Genomic DNA, 22,336 nt, shown 5'->3' on the forward strand with positions numbered 1-22,336 from the left:
TACGTTACCTCTGCACAAAGATGGCACAGATTAGGTGCCTTCAGTGAAATCCAAGATACGTAGCAGGCATTTTGTAGGAAATGCGAAATAGAACGAAGAAGAGCAGCCGTTCTACGACCCATGTATTTTTCCCTGAGCTTACAAAGAAGGAAGTGCAAGTGGCTGTTCTGGACGCTACACTTTAAGTTCCAAGAATGTAGCGGTAATCCGGGCCTGTTGATAAACAGCATAAAACTAACGGCGCCACAGTCAGGATGCTAAATCTCCAGCAGATAAATATATTGCTTGCCATTAGTTTGACGCTTTCTGAAGGGGCACTGTTGGTTCTCTGCACAATGCACAGGGCTTTTAGTTCGACATCATCACACGATATTATCCATTTCCCGTCGTGCACATAGTCAGCTTCAAAAAGCTTTGTTCCCCTCCGGACGCTTGCACCTCTAAAGAATTATTCACCTCAATTCAAAATCCCGCCTCTACAGTGAGTGGCACACCGTTAGCAGACGCCATGGCTGCGGAGACGTAGGGGGAGCCTTCCTGACAGGGACGTGGAACCTGTCGCGTGGGGCGCTGAACGCAGCCTCTACTGTGGCGGCGCCTGTCGGGTGCACTGCGCCTATGGTATATCGGTTTCGTTGCCAACCAAATAGGTTCACAAGGATGTTTCTTTTCATAATTTTTTAATTGGCTTATCAGGAAATTAAAGCTCACCTGAGATACCGCCGGAGCACTAGGGCGATGTAGGGGGCTTTTCCATGCTTGTCACTAGATCGTTTAGAAACAGTTCTCCAGTGCATGAAACCGCTGCAAATGTATCAGAATCGCACGCTCCGTATTCTGAAACTCTCATCTTCAAGAGCCACGAACCAATAATTCTCAGTGTTCGTGAGCTAAACAAAAACAAATAGAGGCACGTCAAAATGTTTAACTGAATAACAATTCTTAATAAGAAAGAAAAACGTGCATATGTTAAACAGGAGGCGCGATTTTTCTTGTGGACAAAATGGTCAATGAAATTAAAATAGAAATAAAGAGTGTGCAGCCTGCATGTCTAAAATGCAATAATCACCGTAATTTTTACCTCAGCGAAGAAAGTATATGAATCAATCAATAAAATAAAACGTCAAGCAAAGCATCACGAGCTGAATAATTAGAACAAGTAGCGGCGTATCTAGCTGGTAATTCTTCTTCAGAATCGTCTGGCCGCTTCGTGTGATGCTGACTATCACGTCTAATTGATATAGCATTTCGTAAAGAGAACCACATATCGCATATGGAAGTCTGAGGTCTTCTCATCGCAAGATCCTTAATGCAACTCTCACTTCGGCGTGCCAGACATTGGCTTTCGTTTTCTCTTTTCACCCATTGCCGTAATTGATGAGTGCACGCAGGCCAGGCGGAGGGCCGCAAGAACATAGAATGAAATGTTCGTCTAGACTAACCTCACGTTCATAAATATTCCAACGCTCATGGTTGCGTTCACAAGGAATTGGCGGCCAAGGGTTCTTGACATTTTGTACATTTCATTGGTGTTGTCTGTGGAGGAGAAAAATAGGAACAGATAAAAGAGGCGACTAAAAGCTACGTAAAAGGGGCGTATAGAGCGGGCTCGCATTATGCAGCCCGGCGATGGTAGGCATTAACGGTTCGAGTTGCTTTTTTTTTTCCTCTTTCCACACACTAAAGAAGGAAGCAAAAAAAAACAATGGCGATGCCTTAATTTCTTAATGCAGCGGACAAGGAAGCTGCCCTGCAGGCTTAATCGTGCGTTCGAACCGCTTTGTCGGCCGAATGCTGTTTGTTTTATTTTTATTTTCTCATCACAGAGTGCGTGACGTCACACTGTAATGACAACAGATTGGCTTCAATGCCTCATTGCTTTACAGACCAGCAGCGTGTTTACAAAGAGAGCGTTCACGACGCCGCAGCAGTCTGGGTGTAAAAAGTAGGCTTCGCGCCCTGAGGAATACATGGAAGCAAAAGGTTTCGAAGCAGTTTTCTAATTTCACGGGGCACCCGTGTTATCGTTTTTTGTACAGAGCACCGATGAACATCTGAGCAGGTTGGGAGGGAGAACAGGAAAGGCCATTTCACAACACATTCTTTTTAAAACACCGCGCAATGTTTGGGGGAGGGAGGGGGGGAGGAAGGCCCCTACCCATACAAAAATGGTCTATGTCCTTCAATGGAAAGTTTATAGTCAGCTATGTCTATCTATAGACTTTTATAGTCGGCTATAAAGTGCCATTGAAATATTTATAGGTAGCTATAGAAAATTCTATAGCACTGTCTATAGCTTCTGGACCATACAAAATCTATTTAGCTAACCATAAAAAACCATATGTCCATGAAGCTATAGACTTTTAGTCATAGAGTTATCTTTAGCTGTCTATAGAAATTTGAATGGCTCTAAAGCTACAGACTGCAAGCCATAGAATCAGTTTTAGCAAGCTATAGAAAAGTTTATGCTCCTGAAGCTATAGAATATTAGTAATACCGATATCTTTAGATGTCTTTATAAATTTGAATGCCTCTAAAACTACAGACTACAAGTCATATAAGCTGCTTTAGCTGGTTATAGAAAAGTGTATGTTCCTGAAGCTATAGACTACTAGTCATACAGTTACCTTTAGCGGTCTATAGAAATGTGAATGTCTCTAAAGCTACAGACTACCAGCCATATAAGCTGCTTAGCTGGCTATGGAACAGTGTATGCTCCTAAAGCTATATACTATTTGTCATACAGTTATCTTTAGCTGGCTATAGAAAAGTGTATGCTCCTGAAGCTATCTAGACTAGTAGTCATAAAGTTATATTTAGCTGTCTATAGAAATGTCAATGCCTCTAAAGCTACAGACTGCAAGTCATATAAGTTGCTTTAACTGGCTATAGAAAAGTGCATGCTCTCGAAGCTATAAACTAATAGCCATACAGTTATCTTTAGCCGTCTATAAAAATGTCAATGGTTCTAAAGCTACAGACTGCAAGTCATATAACCTTTTTCAGCTGGCTATAGAATATTGTATATACCAAAAGCTATAGACCAGTAGGCGTACACCCTTATATGAAAGTACATATATCGTCGGTTCGAATCCCTCGCGCGACTTGTACTCTAGCTTGATTAAGAGTTGCGTGCTGTATGCAACGAGAAACCGTATGTCATCAACTACAACGCTGTACGACAAATGAATTACGTCACAATCTTGATATAACTGGTGGGAGCACTGTCACCGCATGGAAGTACGCCTACAGTGAGTACCTCCGACCCATGATGGTTTTAGTTGTGGGGACTGCTGGCCAATTTTCAGTTATTTATTCATCGAACTGAAAATAAAACCGAAGATATAGAGCATGACACACATACACGCTTGTGCATACACAAACACACGCACGAACATACATACACGCGCGCGCGTGCGCGAATTTTCTATAGCTGACCATAGAAAATGCTAAAGACTGCAAATACTTAAATTAGGACACCAGAATTAGTCCATAGGTTATAGACTTCTATAGCAGGCTATAGCTTTTTGGGCCAAATATCTATAGCCGACGATACACAGGATATTCTATAGCTGGCCATAAACGTTTGTATGCGACCATAGAAAATGCTAAAGACTGCAGTACATAGGAAGCCATAAGTTTATAGAATAGGTTAAAGACTTCTATAGAATAGATTATAGAAAACCTGAAGACTACCATAGGAACGGCTATAGCTTTTTGGGCCAAATATCTGCAGCCGACCATACGAAGAATTTTCTACAGCTGACCATAAAAAATGCTAAAGACTGTAGTAAATAGGGAGCCATAAGTCCATAGAACAGGTTAAAGACTTTTATAGAACAGACTATAGAAATATCTAAAGACAGCCATAGAAGCGGCTATAGATATTTGGGCCAAATTTCTATAGCCGACCATACAAAGGATTTTCTATAGCTGACCATAGGAAATTTTTGTATGGGTTAATCACATCAGAACACAACTTACCGCAATATTTCTCTCATTTTGGATTGCAGAAGAAGAAGTGACCGGTCGCTAAATGTTGGCGAGAGGTTCGAAGAAATTCAAATTATGATGCGTTATTCTGGAAGCAATCTATCTTTAAAACGCCACTTTGTGAAGCCGTATGTACCGTTGACACACTCGCTATGCGCTAGTGTTTCTGCGAATCCAGCAGCTTCTTTTGTAGCCTAACATGATACCATATGCAGTGAATTTATTAATTGTAACGGTCGTTCAAGGTGTGCAAACCCCGAAAAAGTGCATTCAAAAACGCTTCCGAAACATCATGTCAGCGGAACGATAAAGAACGGCCCATCGCAACACCCGGTGGTGCAGATGACGCTCTATTGCAGCGCGGACAACGCCGATGACTGGAACGTGTGTAAGCCTAATGTGGGATTACTGTCTGAGTGGGCCCACTTTCTGCTTCGCCTCTGCATTCGACACAGAATGTATATACTGTCGCACAATTTCCCAAGACCCTATTGGCACGTAAGTGCATACGGGATTATCATCATCATCATCAGCCTGATTATACCCACTGCAGGGCGAAGGCCTCTCCCATATTTCTCCACTTAACCCGGTTCTGTGCTAGCTGCATCCACTTGACCCCTGCGAACTTCTTAATCTCATCCGCCCACCTAACTTTCTGCCGCCCCCTGCTACGCTTTCCTTCCCTTGGAATCCAGTTTGTTGCTCTCAGCGACCATCGGTTATCCTCTGTTCGCACTACATGTCCTGCCCATGTCCATTTCTTCTTCTTAATTTCCACTAGAATGTCGGTAACTTGAGTTATTTCTCTGACCCACTCTGCACGCTTTCTATCTCTTAATGTTACCCCTACCATGTTTCGTTCCATAGCCCTCTTATGGGATTATGATCCCAGACAAAAGAATCGCGGCCTCGGCGGCGGCGTTTTGATGGAGGCGAAACGGAGTGGCGTCCGTGTGCTGTGCGATGTCAGTGCACGTTAAAGAACCCCAATTAGCCGAACGTACCGGAGGCCTCCACTACGGCGTCTCTCATTGCCTGAGTCGCTTTGGGACGCTAAACCCACAAACCAACCAAGCAACCAGACAAAAAATTGCGATAGAAGGATGGCGATTCTAATTCTAGTTGAGAAACACAACCAGCATCATGTTCAACATTTCTGGCAGGGTGCTTTGTTCACTCTTTTAAGTGCTCCTTATGAAAAAATAAAGAAACGTTATTTAAAACAATGTAGACGCAAGAAAAGGCGGGCAGCCTCTCACCGATGTGCGAGCTGTCCATAGAGATGTGAGTATTAAAGGTGACGACCCACACAACTGCCAGCACCCGCAAGCCGTTGAAGATGTCGAGGCGGTCGCCTTGTCCGCCGTCCATGCGGAACGTGGAACGCGCTGCCTCAATCGCGGACAGCTTCTGGAACTGCGCCATAGCCTTGTTCTCTGACACTGCGTAGGGAAGGAAGAAGGGGATGCAGACTGTCTGAAGAACTTTATTGAGCAGAGATAAGGAAGGGGGATGTGTAGGTGGGGTCCCTAGTCCGGGACTCCAGTGGCTGCTGCTGCTGCTATCCGCGCGCGTGTCACGAGGGCACGTTGGGCCTCTAGTCCAGAGCTGGATAGGGCAGCCTCCCACCTCTCAATAGTTGTCACTGCATATGGGTCATCAGGTGGATTGTTGGATTGTGTGGGCAGGTGTATACCATGTGGTAAAGGCCTGCCTTCTTCCCGCAATATTTAAATTTGGGGTCGCAGAACTCGGGGTGTGTTGCCTTTAAACGGGCTGCTGGGTTATATGTAGCTGTCTGTAGGCGTCGCCATCTAACTTCCTCTGCTTTGGAGAGACCCTGGCCTCGGCGTAGGAATGTTTTGCGAGAGACTCTTCAGTGCTGTAGCCTCTTCGCGTACGTCGCTAGAGAGTCGGGATAAGGGGTGTGGGAGGTGAAGGGGTCGAGTCCCGGAAGAGAGCTCGGGTAGTGGCATGAGCTCACTCGTTTCCTTTCACGCCTTTATGTCCCGGTGTCCAGATGAGGCATCTGTCTTGTTCGGACTGTCCATGATTTTATAATATACTGGCAGCCTGGGGACATATTCGCCCTTTGATGTAGTTGCGGTTGGCAGCCATAGAAGTTGTGATTATATATTCGCAGGTGGTATGCGTGGCGACTAAAGAAATGGCCACCTCCTCCGCGCTTTCTACTTTGTCATCGGAGAGGGTGAGGGCATCAACCGGTTATTGTTGGTGAAACACGACCGCTACCCTGTACCCCGATTCTGACCTTGCTTCGTCTATACAGTAGGACTCAGTATATGTCCCGTATTTTTCCTGGATGTATTTGGCCCGCGCCTTCGGGCGCTTTTGGTGGAACAGATTGTGCATATTGCGGAGGGGGGAATAGGCTTTGAACGTGTTGGATCGCCCAGACGGTCTAGCTCGTTTTTGTACGAAACCTCGCTGGCTAGTCAAGGTAAGGTCCATAAGAACGGTCTGGCTCATGCGGGTTGAAGCTAGTCGATTCATCCGGGCGACGCGTTGGGCGGCAAGGAGTTTTTCGGCTGTATTGTGCACCCCTAATTGCAAAATTCGCTTTGTGGAAGTTCTTTGGGAAAAGCCCAGCGCCTTTAAACAGGCCATCTTTAGCGACGCGCATTTGCAGCTCTGAAGGTTATGAATTCACACGCGGCCTTTTTCTGATCGGCACAAAGTTCTTGCCCTCTGTCACTGTCTTATGCAATTGCATGATGCAAGATAATACCACAAATATTCGTGTTCATAAGAGGGTCGCAAGGAGCGAAAGGCAGAAAACAAGTAGAGGGGACTTACTTCCTTGGACGAAGAATATAACATAAAGAGGAAGAAAAAAAAATGACACTTCGAGGAACTTTAGCAAGGGTTTCCAGGTCTGTGCGGATCTTTTCGGCCTTTTGGCCTGGCTGCATCTGAGATCAGGGCTCGCGTTATATGTTGCAATTTAATCCATTCATTTTTCTATTTATTTCCAAGGGCACAATTATATTTGCGATCAATAATTTCTGAAAAATACAATCAAAAGTGTTACATTTGGAAATACCTGCTTACGCCGAGCTCAAAAGCAACAAAATAGCAGCTCGTTTCAGTTTATAACAAAATGGCCGTAATGGACAGAACACACATAAGAAGCATACGCATAATAATATTTTTTTTCTCTGTCGATTAGCTATTCCTTCAGCCTATTCAATTATTTCCGCAATTTTTCGCTCTCTCTTATTCTAACTCCTCATTACTGCCATGTTTTATTCTATTTGAGGAGCGTATGTGTTTAAACGGAATCGTTATTATCTTGTACAATTTTTGACAATAAATCAATATTATTATCAATGCTGTACTCACTGGCTTTGAAGTGGATGGTTATCTGTTTCTTACCACTGCCTGTGTCGCTGGAAGCGTCATTCATAAGATGCAGGTTTAGTCGGCTAATGATGTCCAGAGCTGTGGCCACGACCACAGCAGCAACGAAGGCTCCCAAGATGATGCTGTTGAGGAAAGTAGATGTAAGCGCCATATTCTTCAGTCACCGCTGTATACTCCTGCACTGGGTTTCATTTAAGACTCCCGAACGTTCTGGTGGCTGCATTTATTCGCTGCCTCGGTGGCTCCGTGGTTACGGCGTTCGACTACTGAAACCAAGGGCGCGGGGTCAAATCCTTGTCGAAGCAGCAGCTTTTCGATGGAGGCGAAATTCAAGGCGCCCATCTACTGCATGACATCATTGTACAAGGACCTCATGGTAGAATTTTCCTGAACCCTCCACTCCGTAATCTTTTATAGCCTTATTCGCTTTGGGACATTAAACGCTGGAAACCACTCTTCTCTATCCTCCCTTTTAATCTGATTAAAGGTGATCTGTTTCGCAGAGGGTATGTTGGACATAAGTTAATGACGTACCTAATTTAAATGCTGTTCTATAATAAACAATATGGAATGGCTTAAGGAGCCTTCAAATGAAAAGGAACTCAGCTGTTACTTGCACATTAAAAGTAGCGATGCAATGAGAACACAAAAAGGCGAAGGGGAAAAGGTAGGGAATCGTTCTTTTCTGGTTATATCTGTTACTGAAGCATTTGCCGAGAGGACGCGCACTTTAATCATACGGAAACTAAGTGTTGATCAGCATGTATAAAGCACACCAGTTGGGCGACGTAGTCGACTAACTCACATGATGAAGACGGACGGCTCCTCGTTTGGCTGGTTGTGGTCGCAGAGGGAAACGTAAGTTGACGTATTCCACTCTGAAAGAACTGTGCAGCAAGGGCGCCGCACGGGTTGAAATTTGCAGGGCCAGGTTCGGGAGAGCGCTCATACAAAGCTTGAAAGTCTGGTCCTGCCCATCGCCTCTTCCACTCATCCTTATTACTCTCCAAAAAAAAAAAAAAGAGGAAGATGTCGAAAATGGACTACAATTGGGGCTGAATGGTTGACTATTCCAAACGAGAGTATCGTTTAGCTCATATCTTCATTGTTCAGTGTTTTTTTATTTCTGTTGTATTTAGGTATCGGAAGCAGAAATATCAAATATGTATATTTTTTATTCGCCGATGACTTATTGTCTTCCCAAGCCTTGAATCACGCCGCATTATATCACGTCTCTGCCTCCTTTATTCTTTTTTTTACCATCCTCACAACCGGCACCCTCTCCTGCAACCTCCTTCAAGAATGTCCCGTCGACTTAATCACAGTCACCCGTTAAATCTAATTTTTGGCTGCACTGCAGCAATGAATAACTCTTTTTTTTCCAGATGCAATATAGCCCAATGGAATGCTCTACCGGACATTATTGCTTCAGGCAAAGATCGTGAAATTTTCCGAGCAAAACTAACGAGTCACCTTCAGTGTTCTATTTGACAATGCACACTAGTCTTCTCTTGTATTTTTTTTAATGTTTATTTGTTGGTTTCGTTTTATTTCTTTGTTTTTGTTTCTTTAACTGGTGTTCGTATACTGTTATACAATGTTATTGCCCCCGCCTTATGTAATACCCTCGGCCCTTTAAGGCTTCAATAAATGAAATGAAACTGAAAATTTATTTCAAAAAGCTGCAGTCCTGTAATGTGTCTAGCAGATGTTTTTTTAGGGGGTGGGGGGCATACAATATTGAATTGTTCATGCCTTCTTATAGATGCGAAACAATGTATACACACCTGCGCAACATAAATTCCTGGGAATAATGTAAATGAGCTGACAAGATATGTTCATTACATGTCTTGTTCTATCCATGAACTTCAAAACGCGTTTTCGTTACGCGCTAGGATATGTAAACATTAGGCAACGTATTCACGTGCACGACGTTTTTCTCCCATTCAAGCCCAGCCCACCGAACACGGTGCGCTTCTTCGGCCGATGAGCAGAAAAAGCCGGCTCACTCGCCACCGTGATGAAGTCTGACATTCAACTATTTAGTGCTTTTATTTCTTTTTTTTTTTAATTTTGTGTTTCTAAATTTATCTTTGCGTTTTGTTTATTCTTCTTTTCATGTTCAGTTTGCTTTTTATTCTTTTATCAGGCTAATTACTATGAAGCATTAGTTTATTAGTGTTTGTTGCTAATTATCATCACCATCATCACTATTTATCTTTTACGTACCCTACTAATGCTTTCGTTGGTAAACGGTTTACAGGAAAGGAAAGACGCAGTGCCTGTTGCGCACATCCTGAAGGCCCGATTTTATTTCGTTAAATAGTGCATTCGCACAAAATGCCTTTTGGACTTCGCCGGTGGTACAATCTTCGTCCGATAAAGTTAAGTTTATTTTAGAGTGCCGAACATAGTAAGAGTTGAGTGTGCATGCATTAGGCTTTTTCTAGTTTGCCAGGGACAGTTACGTAGAAAATAGAAAAGCTCGCTGCAACATGGTTAAACTTTAACGGTACTCGTAAAGAGAAATTTCGGCACTTTTTGTTTATTTTAATTTTTAGTTTGACAACTCTTTTAACAAGAAGAATTGAAAAAGCAGTGTTGCTCCGCACCGCTAAAATTTAGTTATTTTTAAGGTTACGCGGGATGTGTTATTTGGGGTCCTTAACGCGAAAGCCATGCAGGGGTGCCAAACGTGTATACACTGCAAAGAGCGAATAAGGCCCTTGGTAAAATTTACGAGCGACGGACCCTTTTTAAGAGGCAAGAGAAGCGTCCCCTTTCCGACCTCATCAATTATATCACCCAGGGGCCGTGAAAAAACTTCTGGAAGACGCTGCAGAGAGTGCTGTGTAACGTCAACATGTCACCTGGGTTCAGCACGTTCGAGATGTCTCCATCTTTGCACGAGGACGGGAGGCAGGCGCCGATGTACAGCCTCGACTGTTCGAAGGCGAAAACCTTGGCTTTCTTTTGCTGCAGCATGAGGTAAACAATGTATATGATGCAGCTTGAGTACAAAAGGTGTTCACTGTGCGAGAGAAAAAACAATTATTTCTCCAACCACTTGTACGCATCCAAGGGTGCACATGATGCGTCTAAATGTTTTGTTTGGCTCAGTACTGTTTATGGCCTGCAAACCGTTACTCGATTCACAGCGCTCCTCTGTTATCATCTGCAATATACTGGAATTGTAGTCACGCCTTTATATAGAAATCTATTAGTTATGGCAGCTAACGAAAATGTTTTTATTGTGATTATTAAGAGCACTGCTTCGTTGGCCAACCATGACAGCGAATGATAAAGCGGTGGATACGTGTGTGCAAATGTAGCTGCGGCACATAAAAATTATTGTTCTTGCCGCCATTATCATTTTAGGCCTTACACATCTATCTGTTTAAAGCCTGATTAGGTAATCATTTTAATGATCAATCAGTTTTAAGTGGCACGTTGTGGTCCCCAACGCTCATGAATTACTCATGAATGCATGATTCCAGTGCTCCTCCTTTCATAGAAGGCACTTGCAGCCGTTTCGTCCCTTTGATTCCCTCTTATACCGGGTTGCTGCGCTTACCTCCTTCTTGGCCACTTCAGGGAATTCTGGCAGACCGGCGGCGTGATACACCACAATGGAGCAGAACTTCTTTGCAATGGGGTCTCCGTTCTTGTCCGTAAGCGCAGCAGCGAAGCACTGCTTGTGCGAACCAATCTCCCCCGAGGAGCCGTGCAGTATCGCAGTGGGGAATGATCCTTGGGAGTCCAGTACTGCAGACACAAGATATGCGAAATAAGTAGCGACCGTTAGGGAACAGCTTGCAGGGCAACGCTCTGGGATTGATTCAGTAATATCCCTTCCCACCCCACAGTGCCTCGCTCTGTGCTTGTAGATGCTCCTCACTAAACAATTTTACAACCATAAAGGTGTAACGCCGCCCCCGGGATAACACCCTCTGATTCGAGCAGCATTGCGTCACCTTGAAACTTCCTTCGTTGTGCATATATTTATTTTGCGTTGGAAAGCAAATGTTGTGTTTTCTTTAGACCGCAGCGCGCGGCAGCCATCATTGTGCTCAGAAAAGGGCTTCAGCGGTTTTTGTCTTCTAGACCGCATTTCTGTCTTTCGCTTTTTTATATGCCCCTCTTCCATTTTACATTGTTACCGCCGTACCTTATCCCCGCCTTGCAGTTTTTCACGTAGGGTGTTAGCCCGGTAGAACGCGGACACAGCTTTTACAGCCAAAATGTCGTATTAATGCTTTTGATTTGGACGAAACGCGTGAATGCTTGAGGGAAATGTTTACAATCGGGCACAGTAGTTTAATAGAACCTTTGTGGCGTTTTGAGTGGCAGTTGTTGGAACAGAAGAGGGCCATGCATGCAGTGGTGATGCCGCAGCTGGCAACTCACCAGCGTTTCATAAACTGTTACCTAGATCAAGTTTTTGCTTGGCGCGTTGTCGCGATGCCGCTGATTTTGCACCTCCATACTTGCCTTCTTAAAAATATCCAACTGCCCCAAACCGGCCTGCCAAGACGGCCACTAGATTATGGCGTAGGCTGGGCTACACTTTCTAAACTATCCACGTTATTTACACCCTAATTTGAGGCCTATTCTTTGGTCTGTTTCACGCTAGTAGTTTTTATTACTGATAACAACAGTTGTCATAAAACGTTTCGACGTTGGTCATTACGTCAATCTTTTTTCGGTGAAACTCCTTGTTATCGTCCATCTTTCTTGATGTATTGTTCCGTACACATTGCGACAGGCACCACCAATCCAATTCCCCTGAGCACCCTGAAATTTGTTGAAAGGCTTCTGGGGTTGAAATATCGTTTTCCCTTATATGTGGAAGAAAATAAAATTAAGAGAAATATTTGACGTTAACGGGTGATGAAGGAAAGAGTAATTAGAAGTGCTCTTGTGGTAGAAAAAGCAAGCGACTTTGGCTGAGAGAGTACCGGAGAGGGGCTAGAGTGAAGTTATAAAAAGCTTTCAAAGTTCTCGACTGCAACAAAGGCGCTCGGTTCTCTCCGTGCCATCGCTCACTCTAAGCTGCATAGCGAACAGTCAAGTCCCTTGCTTCCATGAGCGGGAGAAAGCTGCCAGGCGATCACATAATCCTTACGTAGATGGCTCACACTCTCTGTCGCTCCTTCGTTCATGCTGAAGGAGCTTGTGTAAGCTTGTGAAAAAAACAAGGGAGTTATAGATCCTTCGCTATGCGCCTCAGTCCATGCAACGTGATCTGAGTTGTTGAGCTGTAGAAATGATTAGGTAAAACATCTCCTTGTTTTCATATATTTGCTTTGGTGAATACATCATATCTTCTTTCACATTAAATAAAAAGTTTACAGTCGATCCCTTAGGAAAGAATTTTAAATGCCTTGTTTATTCCGCTATGGAAAGACTTCAGGTAACACCAAAAATATTTGCACTGCTGCCAGTGCAAATATCTTCCTCTTAATGCTCCGATAATAAGAGACTAAGCATACGCCTTCCCATGGAGAAACTTAGTGCCCCGAGAGCGTCGCTCGGAGCGCGAGAAAATAATCAGTTTCTCAATGAGTGGGTGAAGAAATGGGATCAATGCAGCCCCTTTACCGAGTCCTCACCTTAAATTAGTAGGATGATCTTAGCCTTAGAGCGGAGAGGTAGGTCTGATTCATATAATCGCGAATAGAGCTTTACATGATTATATGGGGCATGCGAACCGGCATTCTACTTTTCGGTTGATAAAGCTTCACACTAAACAGTTTTACACCTTTTTGGGTGCAAAAACGGTGCTCGTGAGTCTTTGGGCTAACACCCTCAGTGAAAAACGGAAAGACAGGGGTAAGGCAAGGCGATTAACAATCAGGGGTTTCCGGTTGGCCACCCTGAGTTGTGTAAAAGGGAATAGGGGCATAAGAAAAAGCGAGAGAGAAATCTGATATGAACCCCAAATAAACGGGCTGCAGCAGTGTCTTTAACACTGTGGGGGTTGCCGCTCGCAGCGGCATCAACACACCACAACATTCGCTTATAGATGCCAAAGAAATGACGTTTACACAATGAAGAATGTTTCATGGTGAAACAGTGTTCATTACCCATAGGGTGGTAACCAGGGGACAACGTTACACCTTTAAAGGTGTAAAAATGTTTAATGCGAAATGGATATGCAAACTAACTACTTTGTTTATGGTCCTGAATAATGCGCTGTTGCGAGCGGATAGTTTGCGTCAGTGCGTGTTGTCGAGGGCAGAAGGTGAGGTTGGCAAAAATGTGTTCATGTTTCAACAAGTATGTACAGTGTGCTGAGCCAAGAAGTATAGGTCGCGAGCACTCGTTCAAGATTGCCTGAGCGGGTGTTCTGTGACAATGCGAGCCAATATATGTGTTTATGTTGACGATGAAAGTTATGTTGACCAGCACTGGATCGTAATCCTGCGTTTATGCGACCCAACATTCTAAGGTTGCATAATCACAAGCATTGTGGCTAGGTTATCACATACTATGTGTATAAGAAGTCAAGCTTCATTAGTTACATCAACTAAGTTTTGAAGTAAGATTGTGCTGTCCTGTGAAACAAAATTGAAAATTTTACGGTTAATTCTACTGAAGGGAATGGGCTCACTGTTTAGTTTGTAGTTAAAAGCGTTTATTTTGATGGAATAGTACCTTAACGCCCCCCAGAAGCTTTCAAGGGTGTAAATATTTGGCTACCACTGTCAATGCGATTATATGTCGACGCCGTTTTCCGCAGATACACGCTATCGAAACAACTTTCGACGGTACGTATGTAGCGTAGCCCTTTAATCCTTTCTTCCTAAATGTTGTAATAGATACAAAGATTTTAGGCAGGAGCGCAAATGTAAAAGCTCGGCTTGTGCTAGCGGCCGTCTATTTTAAAACAATTATCTGATCGCTGTGCGAGTGATGCATCTTTGCAGATTTATGGCGTTTAGTGTGCCTTTCTTCATTCTTTTTTTGCCATAATAAATCGCAGTTGCGTGACGTGAATGCCTGTACGGTCTGCGCATGCTCACATTTTCTTTTATAGTCCTTGTGTTCAAACGCCAATAAATATTTGGTAGTAGCGTATGCCAACCATCGTGTCTGTTTTGTTCTGTCCCCGTCCAAGTAATACCGCAAATTTTTTCTTAAATATGCAGAACTAACTAACCCGACAACAAGCACTCCATCTAGCTTAAGTGCTCACAAATCTTTGGTGAATGGTGGCGAGGATACGAAGCATCACTGAGAATGATAACGCAGCACCACTCTCACTACGTCTTCTTGGCACTTTGACTACACGGGACGTCACCCGTAGACTGATCAGCTGGGTCAGGTATCTGCAAGCTACCAGTATTTTCTGAACTGTTCAGGGCTATAAAGCGCGTACTGTTCATGTTTTGCTGCTTCAACGCCAGCTGTCCTCTCATTAATCATCGCAAGGTCATCTTTACCGGACATCGCCTCGTGTTAGGCATCCTGAGCCATAGTGATAGTCAAACTAGCAGCATCCTCTCCGTCGCTATCTGATTCGTTTTTGCTATATCAATTGTTATTCAAGCTTCCATCGCCGCACAAGAATTTCTCGAGCCTCACGTTCCAGGCCCGCAGCTTCCCGCTGGAGCATGGCGTCGAGGAATCGCTGCATGTGTGCGCGACACTTAGCGTTGAGGTCCCTCTGCTTGTTCAGAGTGGCGTTGAGACTGAGCAGGAACGGCTCCCACTGCACAGCTTTGAACTTGACCAGGTCCAGCCGCCGATCCCTGATGACGGTGTCAACTGAGAAGAAAATTCGGTAGAGACAATAAGGAAGCTTACATCTGGATTATGACTAGCAGCTTACCGGTATCGCTCAAGAGGAAAGTATGCAACAGTTGCATCTTACCTGTACTCACCTATGGGGCTGAAACGTGGAGGCTAACCAAGAGGGTTCTACTTAAGTTCAGGACAACCCAGAGGGCTATGGAACCAAAAAGGGTAGGGGTAACATTAGAAGATAGAAAGCGTGCTGAGTGGGTCAGAGAAATAACTCAAGTTACCGACATTCTGGTGGAAATTAAGAAGAATAAATGGGCATAGACAGGACATGTAGCGCGAAGAGAGGATAACCGATGGTCGCTTAGGGTAACAAACTGGATTCCAAGGGAAGGAAAGCGTAGCAGGGGGCGGCAGAAAGGTAGGTGGGCGGATGTTCGCGGGCGGATGCAGCTGGCACAGAACCGGGTTAAGGGGAGAAATATGGGAGAGGCCTTCGCCCTGCAGTGGGTATAGTCAGGCTGATGATGCTGATGATGATGACATCTGGGAATACGAAGGAATTGCTGTTTTTGGCTGCAATGTAATTTCTAATGGGTCGCCCTGGCGAAGACAACAAAGATGTTTTGTTAGCACCGAGCGCTTCTTTTTTCGTATATCTGATCGCAGTCTTGTCGTCACTTGTTTCTGGGCACAGTCACTGTGCCTCTTCAGAATCGATGCATTTACGAGGCCTGCCACACAGATCCTTGCTCGTTTGGCAGTTCACTGTCCATAGCACAGGTTTACATGTACCCGGCTGCTTAATTAGAGTCTGCAGACGGCTGAAATTGCAGAGGAGATGCCTCGACGCCCGCTCTCCACGCGCCTTTCTGTGGAACGTGCGTCACCACGTGACCGGAAGCGCGATGACCTTTGTACTTTTAATGCTTCACTGGCGGCGCCCCCTCTACTATTTTTTTTGGTCGATATTTATTGCCTCAGGGCATCAGTAGGGTGTGAGATGAAGGATGAACGAATGTAATAAATGAATGGAAAAAGGTTGGCTGATTTTATGAAGTCCAGAAGTGAGCGATGATGAGGTCCCTACGTCCAAGTGACGTATGAGGCAGGATTTATAGCTGATAGGCCAGCTATGCTCAGGGGCCGGATTCGTGTTGGCTTGAGTGCTGGGCAGTCCCACAGCAAGTGGTGGATGTCGGCCTCGACATCTTCGTTGTTACGAATTGGGCATTTCTCCTCTGACAGATCCCACTGCGCTAGGGCACGTGGTGTGAGGTTATTAAAGCATAGCAGTCTAGCCGCCGTCGGCCGAGCGTCAGCGCATCCGGCGTGGCCGTGCATAAAAGCCAAGTGGCGTAAGAGCTCTGAGGCCTAGAGGCGCTGCTTCATGTCGTCTGCTGCAGCGCGGAAGCGTACCGTGCTTGCAGTGCTACAGTGTGTTTATCACTGAAGCCACATAATTATTAAGCAACAAAGAAGTAGTGGCATCTGTACACTTAAAATTGATAGCTTGTCGTCACACGACTAACATAAATAATGTGTGATGGATCGAGCTTTCAAAAATCATTCTAGGATCGCTCAGTAGGACAGAACAGCAGCTTAGCTTGGTACTCATTTGCAGTAGCTTATCAGCCTTGCCAGCTGATAAGAGATTGATGTCTCTAACCTAGCATGGTCTGCCAGGAAATAACTTTCCACACGACTAATAACACGTTGCAGTGAATGAAACGCGAATATGACATCTCGGTGTGTTTGACCGCTACCAGCAAACAGGTGCACTCAGTAAAGAAACAGTGCGCGCCCGCGCTGTAGCAGACAACATAAAGCACCTGTGCGCCTGAGACACTTTACGTTGATGTGTGGCCGTGCTGGATAAGCTAACGCTCCGCGGAGCGCGGCCATACTGAGCCCTGTTGGCCCATATTTTTGACAGCCTTGTCCATATGTCGTCTATTGGAATCCCTATCGCAGTCTAGTTTAATTTTCCTGCCAGACGCATGCTAAATGGACAGTAAATTGGCATGAAAACAACCGGAATGCTCTACGAAGAAAGGTTGCTTCACAACAGCGACACGAATTGCGAAAAACCTGCCACCACCTGAGCGCACCTTATTGATGTCCCCATTCGCAGCCGTGTTTATTCGTCCAATATTGACAACAACAACACTGGAAAGAGTTCCGCGTAATGATTTTAGTCTATCAGGTTTTCGTATTAAAATAAGGGAAGAATAAGGCTTGGCTATATAACAAAAGGATGAGATGTTACTGCTGGACATATTGTAGCAATCCTGAAGAAGATAGGAAAAAGCACGCTGAGAAAGACAAGGAGCCTCTCGCGCCCGTGCCGGACTCGCAGCCGTTCACCAGCTGAGCTCCCTGCCCTCTCCACCTTTTGTTGAGCGCTCCGACGTCAAACCCCCGTCGTAACAAATTGGCGGTCGGGTGCTGGGTACGACTGCTCTCACGACGCCTCCTCAACCGCCGGAGATTCATCGGAGCCATCGCCTCGCTGGTCTGCCGGCCGTATCAGTAATAATGCAACAGACTACCGAGCAGTCCTGAACGTCAACACGGGAGCCTCTGCCCCCGTGTGGCGATGTGCCGCCGACCACTATAAATGCGACGCTACCGTGTCGTGAGCCTCGTTCCTTTGCCGGTCAAGCAGGGGAAGATGTTGATGACTGGCTCACTCATTACGAACGTGTGAGCCGCTACGACGGCTGGGATTCGGTGGCTAAACTGGCCAATGTTGTCTTCTTTTTGACGCAAACCACGTTTATGTGGTATGAGAAGCGCGAGGACACCCTGACCACTTGGGACAGTTTTGTTGAAGCATTCAGGGAATGTTTCGGTGACCTAGCTGCAAAGAAGAACCAGGCCAAACAGACACTTGCACAGAGGGCCCAGGCAGCTGGGGAAACTTGAACCATCTACATCGAGGCCATATTGATGTTGTGCAAGACCGTCGACAGCATGATGACTGAGGAAGATAAAGTAGGCCATCTGCTCAAGGGCATTGCGGAGGAAGTCTACCACTTCCTCATTGCCAAAGACAACTTGTGTTCGGTCTCTGACGTTATCGACACTTCCGGACATTCGAGACCCTGAACACACGCCGAAAAACACCGAAGTTTGGACGGCTCGCGAATGTCACTACAGTGGCTAGTATCGAAGATTCGCCATCTCAAAGCCTCCTATGCGCCATCCGCGAAATTGTTAGCGATGCGATGTCACGACGTGAGCAGCTTTCTCGGCCTAATGGCTTCGCAGGTGACACATATGGTCTTTAAACCTATGGAGGTGCGTGCCCACCGTTGTCAGTGAATGTAACCAACTTCGCCTGTCGCGACGACCTGTACACCCCGCGACCAAGGCCAGACGAGAGTTACCAACACTTTCCTTACCATCAGCGCCGAGACCCTCGCTCTTACTACAATCGTACATAACGCCGACCGCTGAACAGCTACATCATCCCAGAACCATCATCTAGATATTCGTCGCGTCCTACCACGCAGGAGCCAGCCGATGCACCCCTTTTTGATCAACCTGTTCTGGTGTGCTACGAGTCTGATGTCACGAGCCACATTTCCCGCTACTGCAATCGGCGCGCATTATTCAGAAATCCCCCGACAGCATCACAGCCTTGGTAAAGAGACTTCAATTTGCCGTGATTTACATGGTTTTCTGCTGCAGGAATATTTCAGCTGCAGGTAGTCATACGATATTAAAATAGATCCAGTATGCGTGCTTAATAAAGAGTGCCTGCGAAATCTCACTGGTGTCATGTGCGCTGTAGCCGGGAGGATAGGCAACACAGAGCTATGAGAGACTTTTTAGCTAGTCTATCAGAAACCTCACTGACTGTCACATTGCTGTGACCTGGTACCCAAACGATATGTATGTGGCTCAAATGTGAAGGGAGTAATGAAAGGAAGGTGCTGAAGGTTGGCGAATCCATATTTAAAGAAAGTGACGAGCACTAGGAATAATAGGGCAATTATATCCACCACTGTGCTGAGTACGGTGGGTCTAGTTTGCGCAGAGCAAGCATCACCGCCAGAAACTCCGCCTGGAAACGTAGGATGAAATCCGGAAGTCGAACAGAAAAAATCCAGTCTAGATGCGGACAGTATATTTCAATGCCTGCCTTTTCATGACATTGAGAGGCATCAGTTGCTATCATCGTGCTTATGGGAAGACTGTAAATGATCTTGTATTCCTAATAAATTGCGAGGTGATAAATTGTTTACGTTATTGGGGAAATGTCATTGCAGACAATTTGAACCGAAGATCCACTGACATTTGTAGGAAGGATGTTAGAGAAAGTACATTTAAAGGTTTTAACAAAATTTGTGCTAGTACACCTGCGTGGTATGGAAGCGAGGCCAGTTGACTCCAAACAAAAAGAGGCCGGCTGACAACAAAAAACAAAAAACTGTCTGGGAGCGGTGGATTTGTGAATCATATATCTTTAGATGCTGCTGGATGGTCAAACATTTTAGTCTAGCTAACAACGGTGGTATTCAGGCTTCAAGGTAATGTATATTGCTAGACACAAGTTTGGGAAGCCCAAGACATACTCAAAGGGCTAGCCGCTCCGAAATAACGAGCGGACGAATTTTATTGGCAGGCCAACCAGAATACAACACAGATCCAAATTCTAAAATTGGCCGGACATAACATAATCATTAAAGGCGCAAGACCGAGGATTGCTTAACCTGCGCAACATATTCACAGCACGAGCCCCTTTCGCTTCAACATGGTCCAATGTGATTCCTAGATGTCAGATTATTATCATAAATGACACCCAGATACTTCAAAGACATAACTCCAGGAATCATTTCTTGCTGAAATTTTACAGAGATTCACAGGATTCTTAATGTGAAAACCAAGGACAGCGCAATTTTTATATTTAATGTAAACCGTAAGTCACACAACCAATACTGAAGGAAGCTCAGGTACGCTTTCAGGCGCACGTTGAAGGTTTGAGTGGCAGGTGCAGCCGTAAAAGACGCAATGTCATCCGCGTTCACGTGCGTGCGAATTCCTTGGTGAGTGGCGAGGGAGCTCAATAGAATGTTAAAGAGCACAGGCGGGAGAATTGCCCAGTGAGGAACACCTCTGATTTGTTGACATCTGCGAGAATAAATGTCATTCAATGCAAAATAAAATTGTCTGTTTTTAAGGAATACTCATATTTATGCAACTAAATATTGCGTGAACCGCAGGGTGTGTAATCACTGCAATAAAATTCTGGGCTCCTTACTGGCATAAACCTTTGCTATTTACAGTATCACCAAAGCAGCATGCATTTTCTGGCGCCGAGCAAGAAGAATTCGACTCTCCAGGTCGGTATGCGCATTTCATATTGAACATTTTCAGCAAAAATGTATTGGACAGGGACTAGGAATATGTTCTTGCTCCAGAAACTCTGTGAAACGTAGGAGTACGACACATTCAATCAATATTAGCAAGCTTGAAGTTAATGATATTGGTCTAATATTGTTCAAAGTATAGCCGCCATTATTATGTCACTTTGGCTAGTGTGCATTCAAGTATGCTGAACTGACTAATTTACCAGCTCTGTGTCATTCGACACGCTGCCCAAAACCCCCTCCTCGACATCCCTCATCTCTGCTACACACCGTAACATTATTAGCACTTCTTCATCCACTTCTGATCCGTTGCTGTTGAAGCGTCACATAAGCCCAATCAAGTCAATTAAAACCAGACAGTTGAGTTTAAATGGATGCAAAGGCTCATATCCTAACCAAAACAGAGGCAGCTAAGAAAAGCTCGAGCACTTTTTGGCCGTCTCAAAGTTAATACTAGTGGCTACAAGGTGGCGACATGCATACAAGGTGGCGACATGCCTATGCATTCAGAAGCCACGCAAGTCGGAGTGCTTGATAAGGCGTATACATTAAGTATTCAGCCCTCAGTTTCAATACATGTAGGCAAACTCATTTTAATTCTTAGATAAGGAGTGTGAATCGGAATGATGTAGCGATCGTAATAATGAAATAACAGAGACCAAATCAAAATCTGTTGCTTCAGTTAGAAGAAAATGTAACGGTAGATAAATTTTCCTATTTCTACCATCTATTTCTCTTTGGGATAGATATGAGGGTGGGTATATCAGACAATAGTTTACATAATTGTAGTAAGAAGCGACTAAGTTAAAATAACCTATCAGGCAGAATGACTTATGTATCTTATGAATTTAGTTTTATGTTCGGAACTGTATTTCATTTGGATGTCAACAGTTACAATTCTTATGGCTTATTTTTTGAACTGCAATTTGTATCGCTAATTTTTCTCGCAACTTCTTTCTTCCTTATTGAATTTGCTTCATGATTGAAAATTTCTACTCCTTGAGGGTCTTCGTCTTTGTATTGTTGTGTCTTTAACTGCTGACTCACATCAGTGTATAGAGGTCTCTTTCATCCACTTGAACTTTCATTTGCTTGATATCTTGTACGCCCTATAAATCCCTAATCCATGGCAACAACGACCAGTTACACATGAGGCTAATTGTCAAGCGAAACATTTAATTTCCTCAAATTTGCGGCGCTTAATCAAAATACTTCTGTCATAGATTAGATAAATGAAATTAGAGGATACTTTCATAGCAAGAGTGGATGTTTATTAGTTCCTTTTTTACTCTGTCTGGTTTGAAGCTGAATTATGTCTACAATTATGAGTGTCTACCATATTGCTTGTATCAGCAGCAGTGACTTATCTTCTACTTCATTCGGTAACCACGATTTAAATTATAATTTGCGCAAGAAATTTCAAATTACAAGTTCTTTCCGTTTTTTTTTTTGCAAGAAAATGAACCTATGTTGTCAGCATGCAAGGTGATTAAAGAGAGTATATTGGCGAGCCAGTAGAGTAGTGGCGAACTGGTTGCTTTTCTCTGGGGATGCGGTCTTTTGCGCTACTCTCAGTCTAAACACATGTACTTACTCCTGATATGCTGGACCGGCTTGGACCCCCATTTACGGACTCCCCGAAATTCATAAACCTGGTATTTCGCTGCGCCCCATTATGACTTCACCTCTTCTCCGCTCCGAGCCTTCTCGAGCTATCTCCATCGAATCCATTCTCCCCTGGCAGGCAAAACATCGACGCACGTACGCAACTCCCGCCATCTCGTCGAACATCTTTCTCACGTACAACTGGATGGTGGTGGTACAAACTTTATTCA

The 22,336-nt window shown here is 44.6% G+C and overlaps 1 protein-coding gene across 1 annotated transcript in view; it reads right to left on the reverse strand.

The window, feature by feature from the left end:
- Positions 1–20,758, reverse strand: part of LOC146178925 (nose resistant to fluoxetine protein 6-like) — a 35,191-nt gene extending 14,433 nt beyond the window's left edge. The window contains exons 1-10 of the mRNA XM_084580071.1: positions 20,705–20,758; positions 17,983–18,037; positions 14,965–15,147; positions 10,952–11,142; positions 10,248–10,353; positions 8,183–8,264; positions 7,393–7,499; positions 5,253–5,435; positions 1,443–1,536; positions 712–804 (exon numbers count right to left, since the gene is read on the reverse strand). Of these exons, the coding sequence (XP_084436197.1) occupies positions 712–804; positions 1,443–1,536; positions 5,253–5,435; positions 7,393–7,499; positions 8,183–8,264; positions 10,248–10,353; positions 10,952–11,142; positions 14,965–15,147; positions 17,983–18,037; positions 20,705–20,758 (1,148 nt within the window). The remainder of the gene's footprint in view (positions 1–711; positions 805–1,442; positions 1,537–5,252; positions 5,436–7,392; positions 7,500–8,182; positions 8,265–10,247; positions 10,354–10,951; positions 11,143–14,964; positions 15,148–17,982; positions 18,038–20,704) is intronic.
- Positions 20,759–22,336: the final 1,578 nt, after the last annotated feature.

This window comes from Amblyomma maculatum, chromosome 9 (genome assembly GCF_055883805.1).
Source record: "Amblyomma maculatum isolate TAMU_Amacu chromosome 9, ASM5588380v1, whole genome shotgun sequence".
In the NCBI taxonomy this organism is placed as follows: domain Eukaryota; kingdom Metazoa; phylum Arthropoda; class Arachnida; order Ixodida; family Ixodidae; genus Amblyomma; species Amblyomma maculatum.